This window comes from Salmo trutta, chromosome 35 (genome assembly GCF_901001165.1).
Source record: "Salmo trutta chromosome 35, fSalTru1.1, whole genome shotgun sequence".
Lineage (NCBI taxonomy): Eukaryota > Metazoa > Chordata > Actinopteri > Salmoniformes > Salmonidae > Salmo > Salmo trutta.
The window spans coordinates 735,440-762,541 of record NC_042991.1 but is presented as its reverse complement, the minus strand read 5'-3'; the positions used below and the strand labels follow the sequence as shown (position 1 = coordinate 762,541).

General features: G+C 42.6%; 1 protein-coding gene across 1 annotated transcript; it reads left to right on the top strand.

Moving 5' to 3' along the window:
• Positions 1-213: 213 nt before the first annotated feature.
• LOC115174436 (sialomucin core protein 24) lies at positions 214-15,208 on the top strand. Its single transcript, XM_029732946.1, has 6 exons — positions 214-446; positions 1,384-1,449; positions 9,246-9,332; positions 9,638-9,757; positions 9,948-10,028; positions 10,254-15,208. The coding sequence occupies exons 1-6, from the start codon at positions 377-379 to the stop codon at positions 10,427-10,429; spliced, it is 600 nt and encodes a 199-aa protein (XP_029588806.1). The 5' UTR covers positions 214-376; the 3' UTR covers positions 10,430-15,208.
• The last annotated feature ends 11,894 nt before the right edge of the window (positions 15,209-27,102 follow it).

The following is a 27,102-nucleotide window of genomic DNA, read 5'->3' as shown; positions in this document are numbered from 1 at the left end:
GTTACGATAACAAAACTATACGATATTCCAGAGAATAAGTTGCGCATCTCAAATCTCAGAAAATATTTGTAATATTGTACTTTTCGTTCACGTAACTTATTTTTTGGGAGCAAGCGCCTAATTGACTCCAATCCGCACCTGTACCAAAATCTCCCAGAATGCACCGCGCGGCCCATTGACAACCTTTGGGCAAAAACACAATGTGCGGTAATACAATTCCCATCTCCTCAAAAGTGAGTATCTCTGGTAGAAGGAAGTAAACAGTTAGATAGCAACAGCGTCAGAAAACCGTATCCAGCAGAAATCAGATCTCTCTCGCGACTCTGCATAACTCGAGTGGAACGACGAACAAGTTGAGGGAAAATATCAATTAAACATGTACTTAAAACTTGTTTACGTTACATTAGTCCTCGCCTTGGTGGCTGCAACAACAGTTGCGAACGTAGGTAAGTTTGCGACCTAGTAAAGCATAGCTTGTTTTTCTGCTCTCTGCATTAGAAAACCAGCGAGCTAAGCGCTAGCTATCTAGCTCGTATACATACATGCGCGAGCCGTTTTGAGTGCATGTTTATGCCACATATCGTTCTTGTTGCCCCGAATGTGACAGCAAACTGTTTCTAAAAACGATTTGTGGGAATCATACGTGTTGTCAATTCTTAATGATGGATGTGTAACGTTAGCCAGCTGAGTTAGCCCTCTAGCCTTTTTTTCAGACTGCAAGCGACATATCAAGCAGCCCACGTTAGCTATCGTCATAGCTGCTAGCTTTTAGGACACAATTACTGTAGTCAGCAACCCTGAAATAACAGGCACATATATGTATTTGTTTAAGAGTTTTGGTTATTGTCCCTTTGGACAACATAACTTTAGAAGATGGGTGGTTAGTGAAATGGCCAGCTATGCTCTTGTTGGCCAGCTGTCCCTTGCTTGCCTGTCCGCCTTGCGTCACATTTTAATTTAGAGTGCGTTATCAATCTATAGCTATATTTAACCAAAAATATCACAGGTCAAGCTACATAAGTCACACGGACAGAGGGACAATAAATATTAATGTCCGTCATTGGGACAGCGGGTTTCTCAGTCCCTCTTCTTTCTATTAGTTACACCCACAGGTGTTTTAAATGTCATAAACCAGCATTAGAGATTGACATGACCTTTCTCACCTCGTAGGCAGTCATCTACCAGAAATCATAGCTAACGTACTTACAGTTGATGAGTATCTAATGTTGTGCCTATTAAGTAAATATCTCCCTGGCAAGTCCAATTAGGTCTATATCCATCAGTTGGGCTAATTCCCTCATTTGTGACAATTCTGGTCTATCACAACTAACCTTTGTATACACTTCTAATTACTTGTATGTTGATTGATGTTTCCCCTTTCAGATGATGGATGTGCTGAACTCACTTGTAACACTTGTGTCGGTGACTGTCAATGGTTGAACTGCACATGTAAGTAGTACCTACCCGTTAAAGCTGGGTGATATGGACAAAAATCCATATTGTGATAAATTGCCTGAATTGATGTAATAACAATAAATGGAAGGCTAAGTTTATAACATTAATCACAGGTTTTTTTTTATACGCATTATCCTTTAAACTACTGCTACTGGTTTGATGCTTGTAGCCATCAATTGTCCCATTAACAATCACCCATATTAGGAAATGTATTTCATTTCAAGCTTCACATTTCTCTAGTATAGTCTATGAACGATATCCACAAAATGCCTGCGGTAAGTGGTCGGTATGGCAGTGTCGATCATTTTCTACATGTGTGCGACATTGTAATCAAGAGGCATACATTTTGACTTTAATGTGTAAGCCTAGGCCTATAATTTCCTGGGCAGTGTACTGTATTTTGGGGTTATGATCATTGAACTACCAGACAGTACCAGTCTCTTTCAGGTAGATGGTAATCCAGTGGAGCCTGCCTTTCGACCAAGTCATTCCAAAGGATCAAGATTTAGCCATTTTGAGATGCAGGTCAAAAAGGAATTGGACTGGCCTCCCGAGTGGCGCAGTGGTCTATGGCACTGCATCCCAGTTGCTAGCTGTGCCACTAGAGATCCTGGTTGGAGTCCAGGCTCTGTCTCAGCCGGGCCGCTACCGGGCACATAATTGGCCCAGCCTCGATCGGGTTAGGGGAGGGTTTGGCCGGCAGGGATGTCCTTGTTCCATCGCGCTCTAGCGTCGCCTATGTTGGGCCGGGTGCGTGCACACTGACACGGTCGCCAGGTGTACGGTGTTTCCTCCAACACATTGGTGTGGCTGGCTTCCGGGTTAAGCAGGCATTATGTCAAGAAGCAGTAAGGCTTGTGTGGGTCATATTTCAGAGGAAGCATGACTTTTCGCCTCTCCTGAGTCCGTACGGGAGTTGCAGCGACGAGGCAAGACTGTAACTACCAATTGGATACCACAAAAATGGGTTAAAATACAAAAAGGAATTGGACAATGGGCAGGTTGTGCAAGGCAGTGAACAGACACGTTTGTGTCCTCCAATAAGTGTCAGCTTAGGACATTTGGCCTAAATCCCTTCCGCACCAGCCATTTTACAGTTGAGAAATATCTGATGGTCTTTGGACAAGAACACTTTTCTATGTAGTAATCTCATTATGATAATGGGAGTGCCGGTCAGACATGAGAAATGTCTTGACTATGCAGGATAGTGTGCGTATGGGATCTCCAATGGGGATGTTTGTTTTTAGGCTTCGGTCTTTGCTTTGGTCGATTTGTGATATATTAAGCTCCTACGGGCCTGAGTCATGCAGTATAACAGTCTTTATATAGCCAGCCTATTGCTTTGAGGTTGTTCCCTGCTGCTCTGACTGACTCAACCAAACACTCCTCTCCCACCAACTCTACTTTTACAGTTTGCCTGTTACTGTGGCATTGTAGTCCAAGCCACTGTTTATCAGATGGTGGAACGGAGAGTGGATTTGTTTGCCTGTGGATGTTATCAGCCACAGTAAACATAGAAAACCCCATAAAATAAAACTATGCCAAGCTCAGATCCTTGCCCATGAGCGCTGCTAAATGATAACGGTGAACAGCTGTGTCATTCCCCCATGTGTGATACTTGGAAGAACCCAAGCAAATCCGCTTGTGTTTTTTAAGAGGTTGGGCCACTTAAGCTACCAAGGGTTGTGGGATGTTTTTATAAAGAGCCTCTGTCTGTCATGATTTGCATAATTAACATCAACATTGCAAACTAACTAGACAGTCCCTTAAAATACTGTCTGAGTGTGTTAAGTTGGCTTATAGTCAAGGTTCCAGGCATACTAGCCTCCTTGATTACATGGAATGAGGGCTGAACTGGATCTAGGCCCTCGGAGTTTGTCACTGTTTGTGTTTGAGAGAGTGAATGTATTTGGGATGCTTTCTGAAAGGCCTCTAGTAGACCTGAGCAAGTATGACGCCGAACAATGGTGCTTAACAGAGCTCTGTGTGTTCTACTCGGACAAACTATCCATGTCGCTGGGGAAGGCAATCTACAGCGTTGGAAGCAACTGCTGTTGTCACTGCCGCCACTGTTGAAGGGAGGAGGTTCTCAGCTTTCTGTTGGTATAATTTGTATGTCTCAGCATTTAGCTTTATCGCAGCTGTTTTGCAACCAAGATATGGCTTTGACATATAAAGCGTGGGAAATGCGCAATAGACATTGCAAGTGCATAGGACTCATTGGGTAGTAGGCTACAACTGCGAAGTTTTTATAATTTTTTTAGGACATTGAATTTACTGTTGCATTAAAACATGGCTACCGTTAGTGGGTATTATGTCAACAGTTAGTGTTCTAGCTAATGTGTTTTGAGTTTCCAATTACTCAAGTGGTGAATTCGCCCCAAATAAATTAGCCTATGATATTAGTGCACATAAAAACGTAGGCAAATTAATCTCTATTAAATACAAATTCTGTAGCCCTATTTTAAGAGTTGGCCTAATTGGCAACCCAAAATACTACTAAGCTATATGGAATTGTTTTAAGGACATACCAAGGATAATTTTGCTATGCAATTATTTATTGCATTTTTTTTAATTTTTGAAGACCCCTTGAAGTATACAAAAATACAATTTAATTGTTTTGGGCTTTACTGCTATTAGCCCATACAAATGCATTGAATGACAGATTCACTACATGGGGTAACAGTTCCCCCCCACCCCCCCCAAAAAAATATATTTTGAAAGTTTGTTCTGAAGTGTAAATCCTATTTTAGTTCCCCAGGAGTATAGAAGAATATAACGTGTGTCTGCGCATATTTATAACTATCAGATCTGGCTGTTCTTTCACGTCCACTTGTGCTAGTTGTTGGATTCTGTCTGTGTACGAGAAAAAATAAAAAAAGTATGCATTCACTACTGTAAGTCGCTCTGCATAAGAGCGTCTGCTAAATGACTAAAATGTAAAAAAATTAAATAAAATGTACAGTAGAGGTCGACCGATTTTGTGCTAAAAAAATAGAGCACAAAATCGGTCGACCTATATATATATATATATATATATATATATATATATATGAGAATGAACACTTATTTTAACTTAATATAATACGTCAATAAAATCAATTCGGTATCAAATAAATAATGAAACATGTTCAATTTGGTTTAAATAATGCAAAAAACAAAGTGTTTGAGAAGAAAGTAGAAGTGCTATATGTGCCATGTAAAAAAAAAAAGCTAACGTTTAAGTTCCTTGCTCAGAACATGAGAACATATGAAAGCTGGTGGTTCCTTTTAACATGAGTCTTCAATATTCCCAGGTAAGAAGTTTTAGGTTGTAGTTATTATAGGACTATTTCTTTCTATACCATTTGTATTTCATATACCTTTGACTATTGGATGTTCTAATAGGTACTTCACTTCTTCTTCCTTCTCCAACACTTAGTTTTTTGCATTATTTAAACCAAATTGAAAATGTTTCATTATTTATTTGAGGCTAAATTGATTTTATTGATGTATTATATTAAGTTAACATAAGAGATCATTCAGTATTGTTGTAATTCTCATTATTATAAATGGCAAAAAAAAATGCCTTTTTTAAAAAAAATTTTATCGGAATCTGCTTTTTTTGGTCTTCCAATAATCGGTATCAGCATTGTAAAATCATAATCAGTCGACCTCTAATCCTGAGCAACTTTTTTTGTACTGGTCCTCCGTGGAAATCGAACCTACAATCCTGGCGTAGCCAGCGCCATGCTCTACCAACTGAGCCACACAGGACCAACCCATCAAACACGCATCAAACTATTATTTGTAATTATTGAAGAACCCTGTTAGTGACAGTATTGATTTGTTTTCTTAATCATATTAAAGTTCCTCTCTGTTTTGACGCATTGGATTTTGCAATCACATTATTTTGGAAATGTGTGCCCTTGAACACCGTTTTCACGTCGTAACATAGGGAGATATGAAATATTATTGTTACTGGTGTGAAATGGCTAGCTTGTTAGCGGGGTGCGCGCTAATAGCGTTTTAATCGGTGACGTCACTCTGAGATCTTGAAGTAGTTTCCCTTGCTCTGCAAGGGCCGTGGCTTTTCTGGAGCAATAGGTAACGATGCTTCGAGGGTGTCAGTTGTTGTGTGCAGAGGGTCCCTGGTTCGAGCCCAGGTAGGGGCGAGTAGAGGGACGGAAGCAAAACTGTTGCATTAGGCTACAGTGAACTTCCCGAGATCACCATACAGAAAGAGTCCAATAGCAATATCCAGGAATTCCACAGGATCAAGGTCAAAATGTGTAATTCAATTGTTAAATGCTTAGTATATGATATAACAAACAGTATCATAAATGTAAGGAAAGAAAGGTACGGTAGTGCTTTGTCACATGATTTTTGACAAATATGGGAACTGAAAGCATAGGTTTTGATTAAACTCATGTGTTCCCCTTTTTATATCAATGTAGTCGCATGAGAGAAAAAAAGGCAAATTTATTATTGACTTTGTAACAGCGCCAAACGGTTGTCCACTACAAGAAATGCTCACTGGTACCCTAGTTTATAGAAAGATCCACTTAAGTAAAAATACTTTAATGTTTTACTGGGTGACTCACTGTTCCTTGTCACTTAAGGTACAGCATGTTTACTTTTACTCAAGCATGAAAATTGGCTATTTTCCCACTGATGCTCCTGTCTCGATGCTCGGATCTGATTTAATTGGGTCATATTTTTGTTGCAAATGACCTGCCGTTACCATGACAACCACCTCAAAATGTAAAGGAACAGTGACAGGAAATGAGCATGGTATCTGTGTGCTACATCCGTGTGAATGCGCAAATCTTATATGGGTCACCTGTACAACTGAGTGTGGAGATATAGAAATAATTCAATTTGGGTTCTTAGTAGCGACGGGGGAAAATGTATATGGGATTATTTTTTTTAAATATATTGTTTTGACAATTGCTAAATTATTTTAGCACTAGTCTGCTGTACCTGCTCAAACTTCAGTATTTTCCCTTCATAGCCTGTTCTAATATTTTTTTTTTTTACGTAGGCAGCCAATTTGTTTTCAGCACTTATATTTCCATTTCTGATCAAAATAAATTCTCTAATGGCTCTCGTCACTCTGCAGCAATATTTTTGGATCACTGAATCGCAATGAAATCACAGTATCGAATCGCAATACACACAGAATCGTGAGAATTGCAATACATATTGTATCGGCACCTAAGTATCGTAAATATATTGTCTTGGGAAGTCTCAGGCCATTCCCAGCCTTAGTTCTTAGTGGCTGTGTGGCTCATTCACTCCTCTCAGCAGCCACAACGAAAGACAAAATCCTACAGCACTGTGTGTCACACACCAGAACAAACAACTCTCACCACTACTCCAGTCACTCTTACACACACACACACACACACACACACACCTGAACTAACATCTTTAACCACACAGTAGGTCTTAGGACTGAACTAATGCTTCTCACAATTCCCCAGCAGATCGCCTATTAGATATGAACTCAGTAAATCTGAAAGCTCACACAGACTCACTATGGAGGTGGCAGTTCTAAAGTACACTACAGACCCAGCTCACTTAGGCCTAGAATAACCCAACTCGGTGTGGTGAGTTAGTCAACCCCACTGTTATTATCAGATTTGTCTTTTGGTTTAGGGATTTCATGTGAACAATGCATTGCCGTCAGAGTGACACCATTTCGTTCTGAAGGCTGTATTTTAATGCCGCAGAGTTACATGTGTCAGCTGATTTAGCTCAGTGGTCTTAAAGGTCTTGATGTAAGAAAAACAAGGCGCACTTATGCATCGGTATTATGAGCCTTAAGGGTTTCTCCTCTAACAAGCTTCCTCTCTGCTCTCCCTCACTGGATGTCCCTAGCATGATGTCAGTCCTTCTGGAATGTGTGTGAGAGTGAGTTCCATCTTTCACAGCTGCCTGTGAGGTAACGGACCCTTCTACCTACTCGGCCAATAGAACGCCTGCTGGATACACTGATAGTGGGGCCACAGACACTTTGCAAGGGTAGTGGCAACACTCCCAGAAAAGGAAGGGTGTAAGAGATCACCCTAAGGTTTCTGTTCGTGTTGATGTTTTGCTATGAGCAGCAGCAAGTCAACTTAGCCTAATTGTCTTCACACTGTTTTTATAGTGAAGCCAGACCAGATTGGTCATGTGAGGATCTGTGTCAAAACAGAGGTGAATATCAGACATTCATTTTTTCCAGCAGGGAGCTGTCATACCTTTTCTGTTTGGTTCAGTTTTCCAGTTTTGGCTGTGGTTGTGCATGATGTCACAGAATAGTAAGTATAGGCCTACCTAATGTTTTACTGTATGATAAGTGTGGTGAAAATCAATGTCTCGTTAGAAAGGGCTCTTGACTCTGACAATGGAACAACTCTCTCCTGCTCTCTTTATTAACCCCTTAGAGGGGATGGTGCCCCTGCGTAAATGTAATTAGCATCATAAAAAATCCCATCAAAATCTGTCAGTTTAAGCTGGCGATATGATTTTTTGGGGGGGCTGCCTCTCAATCCACCACATCCGCCGATGTCGCTCTTCTGCATCTGTGGTGAAAGGTGGCAGAGCTAGATGAAAACGTCTGTAGCGTCTGAACTGTTTGGCCTAGAAAACTATTATGACCCCTTTACGGAAAGGTGAGTCTTTCACAAACATGTAAATGTCTAAATGTCTGGGTACCAGTTAAAAAAAAATTAATGGCTGTGTATATATGGCCATTAGATGCTCGGATCTGATTTATTTGGGTCATACTTTTGTTGCAAATGACCTGCCGTTACCATGACAACCACCTCAAAATGTAAAGGAACAGTGACAGGAAATGAGCATGGTATCTGTGTGCTACAGCCGTGTGAAAATGCAAATCTTATATAGGTCACCTGTAGAACTGAGTGTGGAGATATAGAAATAATCCAATTTGGGTTCTTAGTAGCGACGGGGGAAAATATATGGCTGTGTATATATGGCCATTAGTGCCTAAAAAAATAAGTTTCCTGATCTTATCTCGCAGACAGACTGTTCAGAGTCCCCCCCCAAAAAATAAATATCTGTTTATCCATGTCTGAAGCAATGTGTTTCTATGGGCGAATAGCAGTAAGGACAAATCCAATGTTTGATCAAGTAATCTTTAGAAGAAAAAACGTATACGCTAAGGGGTCCTAAAATTCAAAATCCAATAGCTAAATGATCCATGGTATAACCATCTTAAACTTGGGGGGGGGGGGGGGGGGGGTTGTTTTAAGACTCTTAAGGAGTAAATGAAGACTAACATAGTTAATCAGTGTCACTTCTCGTAGCTGATGTCCAGAGCAAGGGGTTTTGCTCAGAGGCTAGGATTTCTGATCCTTTCAAGTCTCTTCCTGTACCTCCACACTCGTCTCACTTTTTTTTTCTTTTCTTTTTTTTCTTTTTTTTTTTCCCCTCACTCTCTCACATGCACACCCTTGGATTAATCAGTCATGGAAAGATCTTGCATTGGGAGGGGGAGCGGGCTTTGACTCAGGACTTTCCAGGAAGGAGGAGGACTGGGAGAAGGAACACACGCACACTATAGACTTCTGAGCTGACAAAACCATCTAATTAAAATCTCACCTTGTGTTAATTCATTCGACTGAAAACAAAGATAATCCTTGTTTTTAAACTGCTCGTGTTCCATGGGGTGTCAGGAATGGTGTAAGGAATCTTTTGGAAATTATCACATGAATATATTTTCTTGTCTTCGTTGTTTCCTGTAGAGAACACACAATCACATCTGTTATTTGTGCTTGTTTTTCTTTTATCCCCCTGTTCAGTTAGAGAAACTCCAACTGTTTCCTGTGTCAACATCACGTCAATAAACGGTCAGAACATGGGCAACTGCTCTAATGAAACCTGCTCGGGTAAGGACTAATACCATCACCTTGTTCCTTTGTCCCTGCCATTCTCCACCCCATGGCTCCTTCCTCCCATCCCTCATCCTTCCACTGGTCCAAAAGGATTAAATGGGTGAAAGCTATTTAAATGAATTACATTCACCAATCTAGCCCTGTCAGATCACAAGGGAAGGCACGAAGGAAAGGGAAGGAATCATTTTTGGACTATTCAGACATAGACACTGCCATAACCTGGCGATCTCCTTCTTTTTACCCTGTCTGTCTCACGGTGTCCGTCGCTTCAATGGGATCTCCACCTGTTGCTACTACAGTTGTAACTGACGTCCCTGCCCCACCCACAATCTCCCACTCTTCTACCACTGCTGCTCCAGTTACCCCTACAGCCAACAATGCAACTAACAGCAGCACCAGTGAGCCCGAGCACGCCACAGGTAACCAGCCCATACCAGCATCTCGTCTGCTCCCCTCAAATCAGTGTATGCTTGCTTTGTGACTTAATTCTTTTGAGGCAGTTTTTGTATGTCAAATTTTAAATATGGTGAAATGGTTAACTGTTTTTGTATGTCTAGTATATGCATTTAGTGAAATGCTACTAAACTGACATCTCACCGCTGGTTACAGCTGACCTGACCACTGCAGTACCAACTGCCCTGCCCACCACTAACGGCACTGTCCCAGTCTCTGCCGCAACGCATGCTTCAAGTAAGTTCCCATGCCAGCCCAGTCTGGTATGAAATCAAGACTCTTTATTTATGGCTTCTTGTAGATCACCAAGATCTACAAGCAGACCATACAAGACCATAGAAAGCGTTACTGAATAAAAACTGGATTCCACCTGTGTTTTATCAATATGGTTCTATATCCACTTAGTCCTGGCTAGTGGTTCATAGTGATATAACCAACTTGGCTCTCTCCCTCCTTGTGCAGACGTCAGTGTCACCACCGCATCACCTGTGGGGCCCTCTCCAGTGCCTCATAAGAATTCCACATTTGACGCAGCGAGCTTAATTGGGGGCATAGTGCTGGTCCTGGGCCTGCAGGCCGTGGTCTTCTTCCTGTACAAGTTCTGCAAGTCCAAGGACCGCAACTACCACACCCTCTGAAGAAATCACTCCACCTCCACCAACCACTATACCTACTCTGGGGCCCACTATGAACACCCAAATCCTAACCCCTGGCCATTGTGATTATCACAGACAGTGTTTCCAATCAGTGTTTCTCCCACAAGCCTCATGCCATTGCGCTACCAACCTGTGTTTTAGGCCTGTAGCTTAAATACACACAAGGTTATAAACTGTACACACCCACAAGTGCGCCACATCTTTTACTGTATGTAGTTCGCTACACATTTCTCACACCCTGGTAGAGCTGAAGTGAACTCCAGTGCAGTGGCATTTGAGCCTTCAACACAGAGGATTACATCACTATGGATTCCCCCTCTCATCCCCTCTTCTCTCTCCCCACCCCTCTCTCCCCCCTCCTGCAGTGAGTCATTGGGGCTATTCTCCTGTGTGCTGACTGGATGAAAAGCAGACTTGTTTACTGCTTCACTCCCCTGGCCCTTCATCTTAATGTTGTACCTGCCTGGCCTGCCATTAATAGACCCAATAGTAATTTATGTAAAGGAACCTTCAATTCTGCTGGTGTATAGTGGGGCTGCCACGGCTTTGGAGTACTAGCTTGTTCATGCACCTTGGTAACGCTTTGGAAACACTGTTTGAGGTCCCCTCCCCCTTTTTTATTTTTTGGAACTAGATGACTCTGGATGATATAGCATAGCTTTTTTTCTTGTTTGTCATGGGACAGATCTGGGTAGGGGTTTTCACAACTCCTTTATAAAGAGGTTGTATTCATCTGATGGCAGAGATACCTATTAAAGTAAGAATAAAAGGAGAACTAAAAGCAATGGTCCATCCTCTAAGCAGGGCTCTACAGTGCGACTACTTTACTCACATATGAGTGTAAATGTTTTGCTGTGTGAACTGGATTTTTTAAAAACATTTTAGGAACACCAATGCGCGTAGGAATTTTTGATTCTAGCTTTATTACCTCAAATATTTAGCATTGTGCTACTAAATTTCTTTGTGTGCCTAAATTTTTTAACTTAGGCGCACAAACAAAAGTCAGCGTAGAGCCCTGCATAAGTTAGAATATTATTTAGGTAGATACCCCAATCTTAAGTGGAGGATGAGTTGGGCTCTCTTGGTGTTAAGACTCAGTGCTGTGTGTGTATGTTTGGCAAACATTACACACTGCCAAAAGAGCAGCTCAATGCAATAAACCCAAGTCAACCCCTAGTTTCTACACCCCCCCCCCCCCATCTTTACCGACTTCAGCCAAACAGATTGCAGTGATGAGTTGGACCACTAGACTGGAGATGACCCCTTGCCCCACCACCTTCCTTTAACAGGAAGGAAGTCGCAATGAGCCAAGTCTTTAGGACACGGTTGAAGGGGTGTACAGATAAAATATTGCAGTAAATATATGGGAATGATAAATAAGTCAAAGTATAAATTATTGTGTTGAATGGAGATGGAAGAAAAGACGGCATGCACATTGATGCTGACAGTATTGGAAGCAAAGTGCCTTTAATGTTAAATGTCTGATACTTAAAGCGGTGGGAATGAGGGATTATTTTGATGCTCCTCTTCCTCCTGGCTCAGGCTTGAGTGTCGTGAAGTAAAAGCAGTCTGGACACAGGACAGGAGCAGTGTTGCAAGAACAGAACCAGGGTTGGCCTCCGTTCCATTTTCATTCAGCCAATCCAGGTACTAAACTGAAATTCCACGTTTTCCTCATAGAAAATGATTGGGAATGATTTACATTTCACTTGACTTTATGAATTGACTAAATTGAAATGGAATTGAGCCCAACCCTGAGAACCCTAGTATCCCAGCTGTACTGAAGAGCCTTTTATTATTGGGTAGATAGATACAGTAGTTGCTCATCATGGTTTTGGATGGATGGATGAAGACCTATTAGGTATAAATTGATTTTGAATGGCATTGGTTGAAAAGTGTCCCCTATGCAGACTGAAAATATTTTGTTTTGTTAAATGTAGGGCCTAAGTTCCACACAGCTCCCTAATGCTAGTTCCCCCTCATATTGTACAGACACATTCTAATAACCTGTATTATTTTCAAAAACAAAGGGTGGAAAGGCATTTATAGGTAACTTCCAAAATAAATGAAACACTTGAGTGAATGAGGGATACAGTATATTGAAAGCAGGTGGTTCCTTGGTTAATAAAGAAATTAACATCTCGTCAAGATTAGGGTCATGTATTAAAAATGCCCAGCGGCCCATTATTTTGGCTACCATTGCTTGGAAGAAGAGATCTCTGTGACTTTTTGAAAGAGGGGTCTCAAAGGAGCGTAGGAGGTTTAAACAGTGTGTGTCTCTCACAGGATGTTGGTGGCACCTTAATTGAGGAGGATGGGCTCGTAGTGGCTGGAGCGGAATCGGTATATAGTATCACATACAACTCAAACATGGTTTGATGCCATTCGCGCCGTTCCAGCCATTATTATGAGTTGTCCTCCCCTCAGCAGCCTCCACTGGTGTGTCTGTCACCAGATCTCAATCAAATTGTTCACCAATGAGAGATTCTGGATCAGAGGCTGCTGGATCCACCACCATCAACAAAACACCAAATAATTGAAATTCTCATGGAAGAATGGTGTCGCATCCCTCAAGTTCCAGATACTTGTACTTCTATGTCTAGGAACATTGAAGCTGTTCTGGCGGTGGCCCAACGCCCTATTAAGACGCTTTATGTTGGTGTTTCCTTTATTTTGGCAGTTACCTGTATTTTAAGCATAGTTAGTAAATTCATGTTTTCTAGAGTCATGCATAAATTGGACAGAGTTTTGAAAGTGTGAAATAAATAACTGACATAATAGCTGGTCTCTGAACTTAAAAGTGACTTAATGTTGAGACATTGTCCTTTGCATTTTGGGAGTTTTCTTTTCTCCTATTGAGGCATCTTAGGCGAGCACTCAACCTTTTTTTAAATGTAGTGCCAAGGAGAGGAGACGTTTTGAACTACAGAAAATCAGTGACTAGGTTTCACAAGTTTAGAGTGCAAACAGTATGTGTCTAGGTCTTTGATTAGCTTGCTGCTAATAGTGTGATGTTGTCCCCTTTGTACATAAAGCTATCATGTCATTCAGTTGATTTACCTTAAAGGTTTGAACTTTCAATCATTTAAAGGCAAGATTAAGTGTTTTTTCAGTAGCATTCACTTGCGATGGCTTCTCAGTTTTGCATTTTTTTCTGCATTAATGCATGTCATACAAATGGAAATGTAATATTTTTCTGTTGAATTATGCTATTGGGGCTTCAGACACTTAAAAGAAAAAGAACCACTTGATTCATTTGTCAAACATTTTGCTAGAGAAGAGTATGCCTAAACCATGTGTGTTAAAGCCGAAGTTCTCAAGTCTTGGCATGGAAAATAGTGCGGCACTGACAGCTTTGTTTTGTGCTTTTTGCATACCTGTTGCTGCCAAAAATGTATGAATGCTTGTGAGAGAACTCTTAGCTCAATATTTTCGTCATTTTGAAAAAAGATCACCTTGCTTTGTATGGAACACTCAGTGTAATTTAAAAGTGCACGTCTGTCGTTCATTGGCCCTGATTTAATGTATGTTCTTGATCACCTTAGGCTTGCCTTTTAAAGATGAATCTGCAGTCACCCGATGGCATTAGGCTACATCCCAAAGACCCCCCCCCCCCCAACTATGGCAAGTCAAAGTACAAATCTAGTTTTGCTTTGTCTGCATTCATAGTATGCTGCACATTGAGTCCTCTTCTCTCACTCACACAAAGGAAAGTTAATTGCCAAATGTCAGGTGAAGGCAACTGATAAGCATTTGTGAATCCATAGAGCATCCTGAGTGTTACTTCATTATTTCTCCTTTTGCCATGGTCTTAAGGACACAGTGATTTAAAACGTCTGCATGCCGTAGGAACACACAATGTAGCAGTGAGTATTTTCTTTCAGTGTTTGTCACAGGACATTGCCAGTACCCATAGCAACTGATACAAATATTCTGATACATTTTCTTTTCTTCAGCTCGGGCAAACTAAGTCACACGGCCCCTCTCCATGCACCTTTTCAAGAAAAGTGCCTTACTCAGTTGAACATAAATTAAGATTTGTATTTTTGTCTTAACTTGATAGTACACCCAGTAGATATTAAAGGGACTGCACTTCCAGACCCCTTCTAAAGATTCAATCAAAGATGCTTTGAGTGGTGAGAGCAGCTTTAAATGTCTTTGGTTTCTCAGGCACACTCGACTTTGGGAGCTTAAACCAGACGGAAGAATGGGTCAGCTGGCCAGATTCACAGGCATGCAAAATATGTCAAATTGTTGCGTTCCATGACTTGTGTTCCATGACTTGGCTACATTCCAACATAGAATTCAATTTACGTTCTTGACCTGAGAATGTAGCTGTCTCTGGAACAGCGGCGCCCATTAGTATTGTACATCTCAAACCCAGTTTGCTGATGTTTACATGTCTATGGCTCTGGGGGTAGCCACCATTTTCTGTGTGAAGCTTATGTTTATAGAGCTTTTAAAATTGAGTTTTTTCTTTGTTGCTTTCTAACAATGTCCACATGTCACCTTGATCTTAGTCCAGTTAAATAAGAGGTTCTAGGTCTTATGGAATGATTCCTCAGTGTTGCTCTCATGTGCACAAAGATGCAGATTAATATGTACACATAGTTGCTGTTATATTTAGCCATGATGCCTACTACTGTTTTTATGCTCGTTTTATATCCATTTGGCCTGGAATCTTGATTTGCCTTGTTTTCTTTTATAGTTTTGCCATTAGATTGAAGATGTTAAATTCAATAAAGTTTGAATATTGTTGAACATGGTTTTTGTGTTTACTGTTGCTGCAACTTCTATGACGTTTCATAGCAGGAAAATCTTATTCAGAATGCAGTGCAACATGCTGTAAATCACAAACCAAGACCGCTACAATGGGCTCTACATTATGAAACAGTTTGGTAACCAAGACTTGAATTTGAACCTCTTATCAGTGAGACAAGGTGGCAGGTTACCTCAGCAGCAGAAGTCAGAGTTCAGAGAATAGCTGCTGGACTAATAAGAAGTGCCAACTGCATTCGGGGCCCCAAAGTGCAGGTGTGGATGTCAGCAACAGTCAAACGTAAACACATATCACTCTTGGCTTGGTGGTCTAGCCGCGTGCTGGAGGGGTCAAGTGGCCCATAACTTCTGTAGAGAGGCAAGAGGTTATTACTGATTTATTCTGCAGCATTGTCTCTCACATAGACATCCACACCTGTCATGCGCCTAACCAGGGTAGTAGCGGCAAATCCTGGCCAGAAAAATACTGTTTTCTCTTTTACCCCTTCTCTCTCCTCTATATCGCTCCTCAACTTAGTGCTTACACACATAACAGGATCTCTACCACTGGCTGTGTATGCAAACAGTGACCTTGATATGACTGGCTTATTGACAGAGTTAATAAGGCTGCCTTACCCATAAAGGAACCATACTGATAAATTATATTGGACCAAAGGTGTCACTCTTGCGCCACCCCCTCTCTTTCTCACACACCTTTTTTTCTCAAACATTCAGTTCAGTGTCCACTCTCTCAAACTAACAGGATATTTGGTCAGATCCCAGGGTCACAAGTCCTGCTTACTTAGCAGAAAATGCTAGTGGGAAAGAAAGTGTGTGTGAATAAGTGCATGTGCGTTTTTGAAGGTGTGTGTGTGTGTGTGTGTGTGACTGCGCTGTCGCTGTGTTAAAGCCAATTTACGCTTGATCCGTGAATGGGGTCGGAGGCTCCTTATGGACGATGTGAAGCAATTGCGGAACCTCCAGAGGCCAAATTGAGCTCCATACCGCGTTGCCATGCGCCTCCCAAATTTTGTAACGATGCAGATGGCTCCGTATAGCTCAGCATTGACAAGTTTGGTTGGCGAGAGGTCCTGAATAAACATAAATTCACTTCCTTTACAACTTCACAACAGCTCTGCGCTGCTCCGAGATCTGCCAATGCATCGCCTCTTAGAGGGTTTCACTCTGTTCAGGAGCAGCACTCGAGGCTGGCGTTCTTTTCCTTGAGCCGAAGAGCGAGTTACGGGAAAGACGAGGTGTTTTGGACACTGAATACTCTCTCCTTTCTATCTTTCCAACAATATCAATCTTACACCCTGCACTTAAAGACAATTTAGGCCTCATCTGAAAATATGGTCGGAGGCTTCGTATGGAGGGTGGGACGCAATTGTGGAGCCTCCGGAGGCAATCAGAGGCCAAATCGAGCTCCATACTGCATTCCTGTGCACCTCTCAAATTTTGTAACAATGCAGAGGGGTCCGTAGATCTGCATTGACATGATTGGTTGAAGGTAGGTGGGGGTGGTACGTCCTGTATAAACACAAAATCACTTCCTTGACAACTCCCTTTACAATAGCTCTGCTCCGCTAGAGCAAGAATTATGAAAGCCCTGACATCTGCAGAGGCTGCACCGCAGTAAATGCTGAACGGCCACTTCGGATTAACCATGCAGCTTAGTGTGCAGTGGACATGGATGCTTGGTGAGCCACGTGGTTGTTTTATTTTAGTCAAATCCATCTCTGATTTCTGACCCCAGATGCCCTTTACAGAAGAGGGGAAAATCTCCCAGTCAGTCTTATCAGTTTCTTGATTACTGATCAACTCACTGTTATAGACTGACTGGGAATTTGTCTTGTGAAATCATTCAAGTCAACATGCTTCACATTAGTTACTGTTTAGAGATTGTCAGTAACCCAAACAGACAGAAAAAAAGGCCATTATTATTTTTTATGTTTTTATTTTATTATAATTTGAAAAGACCTTGAGTGCCACCTGTCCAGGGACTGTGTTTTGGAACTTTCACACACCCACAACAACATGCCTGGCACTGTAACAATACAGACATTACTCTGGCCTTCCCCTCTGGCTGCTACTGAAAACCACTCTGCCTTGTCCACTGGCCAGTTTCAGATGAGGGAGGGAGGGAAAGTGAAACTGGGTTAGGAGGTTGAGAGAGTGAGAAGGGGGAGTAAATCAGAGAAAGTAAGAGAGTGTGTAAAGCTGGTGGTGGAAGAGGGAACTGGTGAGAGAGAAGAACTGATAGAGAGACAGAAGGAAGGAGAGGTAGAGAAAAGCCAGGGCTCATCTGAGCTAACTTGATTTCTGCTCCCAGTGCTAGTCGACATTCTAATAAGGAAGTACGAAACAAAACACTGGATTCAGTACAGCTCTCTTATCCCCTCTCTCTGTGCAGAGTGATGCAGTGAGCACCGAATCACACAGAAAATACCAGAACCCAGTGATGGCAGAGATAATGGAAGCGAATCATACGGCTGGTAAAAACAACGAGTGTCAACTGAGCCCCTTCTCCTATGACTCGGGGCCCTGTGCAGCCAGTTCAGCTAGGGTTAGAGACCAGCCCTGCCAGGTCCCCATTTTCACTTTTTTACAAATTAGATTTAGCTTTTAATTGAACCCTGAGTTGACCAGAGAAAGCAGACCCCTGCCCTATTACCACACACACACCTGCAGGTCAGGAACAAAGTTGGGGTCGATTAATGGTTGGACTGCAGTTTTCTGGGGGCATCTTGGGAGTGCCTTAGGTAATTATGTGTCTGAGACTGAGACAACGCCTGTGTATCTGTTTGTAAACAAATATAAGTCTCCATGTCCCTAAACCAAACTCATAATTTCACAACAAGCTGTAATCAATTACTGACTGATGAGTTGTAGTAGAACTGGAGGCCTTTGCTGTGCATCTAGTTTCCTATCCAGGAGAAAGATTGCCATCTAGTGGATATTGACTGTATGTGACCATTAGGCCACAAAGCACTAGACTGAAGAAGTCTTGTCAAATCTGGCTTTAATAGTTGCATTAAAATCGGAGGAATTTAGAACATAAGAAAATAGTCTGATGCTGTTATATTAAGAGTGTTTATTAGACAAAAACATACAAATGTCACAATAGTTAAATCATTACAAAATGACTATTTTTGGGCATGTACAATGTGTATGACAAACAAACATACATTACAAACACAAGTAACAAAAGGTTACCCTAAAATCATTCTAATAAAATATCTTTGACATTTGGCCACGCAGAAGCTGACATGTAAAAACCACAATGGGGGACCCACAATGCTTTGCTTGTGTGCTTCCCTAAGCCTAGGAGTAACCCAGGGCCAACCGCACCAGCATATGGTCTCACAAGGGGTCTGAGGATCTCATCTTGGTACCTAATGGCAGTCAGGCTACCTCTGGCGAGCACATGGAGGGCTGTGCGGCCCCCCCAAAGAAATGCCACCCCACACCATGACTGACCCACCGCCAAACCGGTCATGCTGGAGGATGTTGCAGGCAGCAGAATGTTCTCCACGGCATCTCCAGACTCTGTCACATCTGTCACGTGCTCAGTGTGAACCTGCTTTCATCTGTGAAGAGCACAGGGCACCAGTGGCGAATTTGCCAATCTTGGTGTTCTCTGGAAAATGCCAAACGTCCTGCACGGTGTTGGGCTGTAAGCACAACCCCAACCTGTGGACGTCGGGCCCTTATACCATCCTCATGGAGTCTGTTTCTGACCGTTTGAGCAGACACATGCACATTTGTGGCCTGCTGGAGGTCATTTTGCAGGGCTCTGGCAGTGCTTCTCCTGCTCCTCCTTGCACAAAGGCGGAGGTAGAGGTCCTGCTGCTGGGTTGTTGCCCTCCTACGGCCTCCTCCACATCTCCTGATGTACTGGCCTGTCTCCTGGTAGCGCCTCCATGCTCTGGACACTACGCTGACAGACACAGCAAACCTTCTTGCCACAGCTCGCATTGATGTGCCATCCTGGATGAGCTGCACTACCTGAGCCACTTGTGTGAGTTGTAGACTCCGTCTCATGCTACCACTAGAGTGAAAGCACCGCCAGCATTCAAAAGTGACCAAAACATCAGCCAGGAAGCATAGGAACTGAGAAGTGGTCTGTGGTCCCCACCTGCAGAACCACTCCTTTATTGGGGGTGTCTTGCTAATTGCCTATAATTTCCACCTGTTGTCTATTCCATTTGCACAACAGCATGTGAAATTTATTGTCAATCAGTGTTGCTTCCTTAGTGGACAATTTGATTTCACAGAAGTGTGATTGACTTGGAGTTACATTGTGTTGATTAAGTGTTCCCTTTATTTTTTTGAGCAGTGTACTACCTAAGTATTAGTCCAAAAGTATTTGGTTTTAAATATACTTAAGTATCAAAAGTAGAAGTAAAAGTATAAATCATTTCAAATTCCTTATATTAATTAAGCGAAGCCAGCGGCACACTCCAACACTCCAATATTTTCTTTAGGAATGGAGTGAAGTAAAAGTTGTCAAAAATATAAATAGTGAAGTTCAGACACTTCCAAAAACAACTTAAGTAGTACTTTAAAGTATTTTTACTTATGTACTTTATACCACTCTGCACTTCATATGCCACGAGAAATCAAGAGAATCCGAATACGATGGGCATCCAGGATCAGGATGCCACGGCCAGTTGGGATGTGCTGGGCAGCCGTGACGCGAGATCCAGAGACACGGCAATGGAGCACATCAGCCAGGAGGTGATGCGGAGAGTGGAGAGTATAGGACCCATACCAGCCGCTGTTCCCTCTCCTCCAGCTACCATAGGTCACCCCACCAGTGACCTGAACGACATCCTGGCCCGTCTACTCATGCTGTCCAAGCAGTGCTCCTTCGATGATGTCAGAGAGTATTGCTTTTGACTGCTACAGAATGTCCAGGTAGGAGAACGCGCATTGCAAGGTCGACAGATGTGGTGCTGCTCTGATGCGGCAGCGGCTGTACCACTAGTGTTGCCAATGATGCAGTTGTTCGTGGTGTTCTATGTCCCAGTCTGTTTTCTAAAGTGTTAGTCTACATCATCTTTCTGTTTATAAATAGACATCATGTAGGAAGAGTAGTTGGTCTGTAGCAATATGTTTAGCCTACAGTCATAATACCTTTAATCATGTAGCTAGGCAGAGTGAGCTCTTTGTTTTGTTGTTGTCTGCTTATTAAGCCCTGTGCACACCTCCGATTTCAACGGGTCACCATTGACAGGTGTGGGCTGCAATGGATGGAGATTACTGTACACTATCATAATGCAGAAGGGGCTCCTGGCAACTGTATTATTGACTACTGAACATGGTCAATAACTATGTAACCAGCAAAGCACTAAAGGAAAATGACAATAACCTAACCTCTGATCTTGACCCTATGTCCTGTCTTCTGTCTTAATTATACTGGTCTTGTTTAAAAAACTATAAATAACAGTGCATAGGGAAACTTTGCCGTGTTAATCATCATAGGGGTGTCTTTGACTATTATAAATATTGCTATTTGTTGCATGCATGGGAAAATAGGCTAAACAATGCACTCTATAGAATAATCAAATCAAATCAAATGTATTTATATAGCCCTTCTTACATCAGCTAATATCTCAAAGTGCTGTACAGAAACCCAGCCTAAAACCCCAAACAGCAAGCAATGTAGGTGTAGAAGCACGGTGGCTAGGAAAAACTCCCTAGAAAGGCCAAAACCTAGGAAGAAACCTAGAGAGGAACCAGACTATGAGGGGTGGCCAGCCCTCTTCTGGCTGTGCCGGGTGGAGATTATAACAGTACATGGCCAAGATGTTCAAATGTTCATAAATGACCAGCATGGTCAAATAATAATAATCATAGTAGTTGTCGAGGGTGCAACAAGTCAGCAACTCAAGAGTAAGTGTCAGTTGGCTTTTTCATAGCCGATCTTTGAGAGTATCTCTACCACTCCTGCTATCTCTAGAGAGTTGAAAACAGCAGGTCTGGGACAGGTAGCACGTCCGGTGAACAGGTCAGGGTTTCAGCAGGTCTGGGACAGCAGGTCTGGGACAGGTAGCACGTCCGGTGAACAGGTCAGGGTTCCAGCAGGTCTGGGACAGCAGGTCTAGGACAGGTAGCACGTCCGGTGAACAGGTCAGGGTTCCATAGCCGCAGGCAGAACAGTTGAAACTGGAGCAGCAGCACGGCCAGGTGGACTGGGGACAGCAAGGAGTCATCATGCCAGGTAGTCCTGAGGCATGGTCCTAGGGCTCAGGTCCTCTGAGAGAGAGAAAGAAAGAGAGAAAGAGAGAAATAGAGAGAGCATATTTAAATTCACACAGGACACCGGATAAGACGAGAGAAATACTCCAGATGTAACAGACTGACCCTAGCCCCCCGACACATAAACTACTGCAGCATAAATACTGGAGGCTGAGACAGGAGGGGTCAGGAGACACTGTGGCCCCATCCGATGAAACCCCCGGACAGGGCCAAACAGGCAGGATATAACCCCACCCACTTTGCCAAAGCACAGCCCCCACACAATAGGCCCTAAATGATTTGTAATTTAACATAAGTTGGTGTACAGAGCCTGTATCCGCTCCAGATAAAAGCTTCATCTGTCTATAAGAACAAACCATCAGAACAGCTCATGACGATATGGCTCAGGATTATATTCATTGTAGACAAAACCCTGTTAGGTTCCAGGATTAATTCATGTTTGTGTCTAAAAGTGTATCCGGGTGACAGAGAGAGCAAGAGGGCAAGGGTCAAAGAGAAAGCTGCTTTGTGGTTTATCAGTGTGCCACCGAGGGTATGCACCACCGTCTGGCATTTCTAAATTATGTTAAGCTGCCATTGTTGAGGGCTTGCCAAAGGTTGCATTTATGAGCCCTGCACATCTGTCCCTCAGCATTCCTGTGCTCTGGTCCCACAGAGGTTCAGGCGGATGGACCTCTAATTCTGGCGGATCTGACGATTAAGAGGAAATCTTGGAGAGCACAGGGCAGGCAGTCCGGCTCGTCTAATCACACAGCTGCCCCCCTCCAACAATATTCTCCAATGTGAGGGTTTCCTGCTTAGTGAGAAGAATCCTTCTGTAATATCCCTGTAGTTAACAACCCAGGGATTATATCAATGACCTTTGAATAATGTAGTTTCCTTTCAAGCATGAAGTGGAATAATGTCTTAAAGCCTGAGAGAATATTGGGTTATGTGTTTGTAAATGGAGGCAATTTTTTTCATAGAAATAGCTTCTCTCGTTCAGATACATCCTAAAATACAATCTGCATTTTAAAGAATTGCCCATGACATAAAATAAGCAGCTGTCATGTGCTATATTCAGAGGCAGCCTCTGAATATGTAGGACAGTGTTGACAGTTGCAGTGAAAGGAGTGGGCTCATATTTTTCTGGTGTTGTGTTCTGTACTGGAGACTGCTGGGGGTGAAGGGTTAGGGGAGCATGGTCCAAATATGTCTGCGGGATAGTAGGGCTGGGCAGGGGGGTTGAGTTCTACAAGCTGTCGCTGTATAGGGGGTTCAGAGAGAGGTCAACGCTCTGAGGTCAGAACAGCTCACCCTGGCAACATAAGCAACAGCGGTCAGAAGGTCACCCTGTTCTTGTTAGCATTGTGCTTTCATTAGAGGTTGAGTCGATGCATGTAGGAGCACAGCTTCTTTACAGACACACACACAAAGTGAAACAAGGCAACAGTAAACATGTCATCCCCCACGACTAATTGGCCATTCAGTGTAATTTTAATTTCGCATCTCCATGGCAAGATGCATCATTCACCCATGTTTCGTCAAAATCGGGCCAGTGGTGTCTGTGATATTGCGTGTGACTAACATACAATTTCATTATGGGGGACAATAAATGATCTCAGTTGATCCTGTTTTACCATGCTCTTTAGTTCCTATTATCTACATGAGCTTCTAAACGGACAGATGGGACACATTTTGGATCTGATCAGAAGAAGCCAGACTCATTGACACAAGTTTGTAAAAATGACACTGTAATTAAAATTATTCTCTAATCTATCATACAATGCTAGTAGGAAAAGCCTTCTAGGCATGAGCAGAGGTTATGCTAGCTAAGGGAGGAAGTGTTAATGCTTTAAAGCTTTTCTTTCTTTTTTTACATATACACTGAACAAAAATATAAATGCAACATGTAAAGTGTTGGTCCCATGTTTCATGAACTGAAAAATAAAAAAAAGTTGTGTTTGTCACATGCATCGAATACAAAAGGTGTAGACCTTACCGTGAAATGCTTACTTACAACCCCTTAACCAACAAGAAAAATAAAACGAGTTAAGAAAATATTTACTAAATAAATTAAAGTTAAAAGGAGGTACCGGTACAGGGGGTCAATGTGCGGGGGTAAGGGTTAGTCTGGCTTGGGAGTAGAAGCTGTTAAGGAGCCTTTTGGATGTAAGGCTTGGGCGTAGTGGAGGAGGAATCAGACGCAGGAAGCAGCGATACGGGTGACAGCTTTTAATGAGCGACACAGCAAAACACCAGCCACCCCAAATAGCGAACTGAGCGCACACAAACATCAAAGTGCCACAAACACAGGGGACAAAACACAATGAGCGCAAAACCACGCACTAGCGCCAAATACATACAGCGCGTAACAAAGCAACCAACAGAGAAACAATCCCGCACAAAGAGCAGGCGGGCCAACTAGCTAATATGGCCCCGCTAATCAACCCAACTAAGGACAGGTGCAAACAATAACAGAAAGGGGGAAAACAAAAGGAATCAGTGGCAGCTAGTAGGCCGGTGACGACGACCGCCGAGCGCCACCCGAGCAGGAGGGGGCGCCACCTTCGGTGGGAGTCGTGACATTGGACCTGGACTTGGAGCTCCGGTACCGCTTGCCGTGTGGTAGCAGAGAGAACAATCTATGACTTGGGTGACTGGAGTCTTTGACAATTTTTTGTCCCTCTTCTGACACCGCCTAGTATATAGGTCCTGGATGGCAGGAAGCCTAGGCCGTACGCACTACCCTCTGTAACGCCTTACGGTTGGATGCCGAGCGGGGATTCAACCGGTCAGGATGCTCTCAATGGTGCAGCTGTATAACTTTTTGAGTATCTGGGGACCCATGCCAAATCTTTTCAGTCTCCTGAGGAGGAATAGGTGTTGTCGTGTCCTCTTCACGACTGTCTTGGTGTCTTTGGGCCATATAGTTTGTTGGTGATGTGGTCACAAAGGCACTTGAAACTCTCAACCCGCTCCACTACAGCCCCGTCGATGTTAATGGGGGCCTGGCCCTCCTTTTCCAGTAGTCCACGATCAGCTTGCTCACATTGTGGGAGAGTTTTTATTATTTTTTACTATTTGCTACATTGTAGAAAAATTGTGAAGACATCAAAACTCTGAAATAACACATATGGAATCATGTATTAACCAAAAGTGTGTTAAAAAAATCAAAATATATTTTATATTTGAAATTCTTCAAAGTAGCTGATGACAGCTTTGCACACTCTTAGCATTCTCTCAACCAGCTTCATGAGGAATGCTTTTCTAACAGTCTTGAAGGAGTGCGCTTAGTGGGACTATCATTTGTTTTTCAAGAGGAAAATGACCCAAAACACACCTCGGACCGCAGAGTGAAGGAAAAGCAGCCAACAAATACTCAGCATATGTGGGAACTCCTTCAAGACTGTTGGAAAAGCATTCCTCGTGAAGCTGGTTCCTGCCTTTTTCTGTGGCAAAACCAACTAGGCTCATAATTTAACAAATGTATTTGTATGTACAGATGGCATACAAGTTTGTTATTAAGGCACATGAAAGTTAAAATGTGACATGATTTCAGGAAACTAGGCATATGTCGCAAGTCACGACTTCACAGGAGAGCCGTTTGAATGTAAAAAATATTTTCTTATCAAAATACATTTTTTGGCAGAAATGCCTTCTCGAACATGTGAACTTTCATGTGCCTTTAATAACAAACGTGTATGCCATCTGTAAATACGAATACAATTGTTAAATTATGACCGTTGTTGGTTAAGCCACAGAAAAAGTCAGCGACCTTCCCACTAGCCGTGATTGGCTGAGATAATGAGTGGGCTGGACATGCCGAGAGAGGAGTTTGGATTGGTCTGCCATATTGAAGGCTGCTGTCTATTTGAGCTCGTCAGTCTGTGTTGGTAATCCTTTTGAACGCATCTTTAAAGCATTTTTATTGTGTAGTGGAGCTGCAGAAGTGTTGCTCTCCACTTTCTGGAGGATCAAGTTTAGTGTATGATAGCTAAAGAGATGGAGAAAACACCTGTCTCTGGATTACATCTTCAAACTAAGGGCAACCGTGGTATGGCATTCCTGACATAGAGATGCGTCCATCATGCATGATGATGTAGACAGGTAAGATAGTCTAGCGTTAGCTAGCTACATTTTCAGATATTACACATTTCTAATTTTGCCAAAAAGTGTTTTCATTTTGAGCTAAAGTGTACTGTTAGCTAGCTAGCTAACGTTAGCTGGCTGGCTCCCTAGCTGACGTTATTATTTGTTTCCCAGAGACGTTTTCTTTTCTTGTTAGAGCCTAATGTTATCTAGCTAACATTGGACCTGGTTGGTTAGCTCCCAGCACTGTGACATTGTTGGCACTTTGTTCATTGTTGTTTAACTAGCTAAAGTTAGCTGGCTCGTTAGCTAACGTTAGGTGACTTGTGTGTTCTTAAAGGTTGTTTACCTAGCTAGGTTCATATGTCTTGAGCTAAAGTGTCTAGCTAGCTAACTTTAGCTGGCTGGCTCCCTATTCGTTTCCCAGTGCTGTTTGATTTTCTAGTTAGAGCCTAATGTTAGGCATTGTTGGCACTTTGTTCATTGTTGTTTAACTAGCTAACTTTAGCTGGCTGGATCGTTAGCTAACGTTACGTGACATGTGTACAACACCCATTGAATATGGCCGGTGTCAGTAAACGCCTGCAAAAAGCGTAATGAAATTGTTGCCAGCAGAGCTGGTTAGGCTGTTTACATGTTATCCAGAGGTAAACAAATCATCGGTCAGAGCGTCAAGTGTGCGCTCCGAGAGCGAAACGAGATGGGTGGGTCTAAAGCTTAGGGTGAGGGTTTGAACGATGCTGAATGGGTGTAGACGAAAAAGAGCTCTTCACTAGATACCAAAACATTCAAAGGCCATTTACTCAGAAGTGAGTTTATAAGTTGAATTACTTTCCCATTGTTCCTCAAATGCAGTGTATGATATACCATGTTGTAGCTCTGAGTCTCTACTTTTATCCAATGTAAAAAAGTCAATTGCACATTTTGCTACATAAGACCGAATTCAGCTGGTGAGTCACAAATATTCCAGAAGACCTTTCTGCCAAAAAAACACATTTTGGTAGAAATGTTGAATAAATGTTCAAATGCCTCTCCTGTGAAGTCTTGACTTGCGACATACTTCTAGTTCCCTGAAATGAGTCACATATTTGTATCAATAAAGAGAAATGGAGAGAAAAGAAGCCTGCGGTCTGGAACTCTGGGCAGATCTCCTGGATTATGGCGATTGCTCAAACGAGGTCAGACAAATTACATGGTGGGGGGAGAGAGTATTAAGGCAGCGTAGCGACCTTTGGCACAGAGATGCTCTCTCTGTGTATGAAGAACGTGATAGTGATATAAAGCCCTGGATTTATAGCTGGCTGTCTGCAGGGCCTGTCTAGTAGCAGGACTGAGGGGTTTGGGCGGCCTGGCCTGTGGGAGATTGGTCTGTTTCTCAGGATGCCAGCAGACTGAGTGGGTTGGGTCTATGGGAGACATGTCATCAGATCATCTGACTGATGAACTGTACCTGCATGCGGAAAACTTTTTGTTGTATGCTGAAATGTGTTCATGTTTCATGTTAACCAACCATTTCCAAATAAGTGTGTGTTTTTCACATCCTATGCTCCCGTCCCATGCCT

Excerpts from the sequence above, each read along its gene's own strand:
- LOC115174436 (XM_029732946.1), top strand. The coding sequence starts at position 377 with ATGTACTTAAAACTTGTTTACGTTACATTAGTCCTCGCCTTGGTGGCT. Across the intron at positions 447-1,383 it reads AACAACAGTTGCGAACGTAG|ATGATGGATGTGCTGAACTC; the intron begins GTAAGTTTGCGA and ends TTCCCCTTTCAG. Across the intron at positions 1,450-9,245 it reads TCAATGGTTGAACTGCACAT|TTAGAGAAACTCCAACTGTT; the intron begins GTAAGTAGTACC and ends CCCCCTGTTCAG.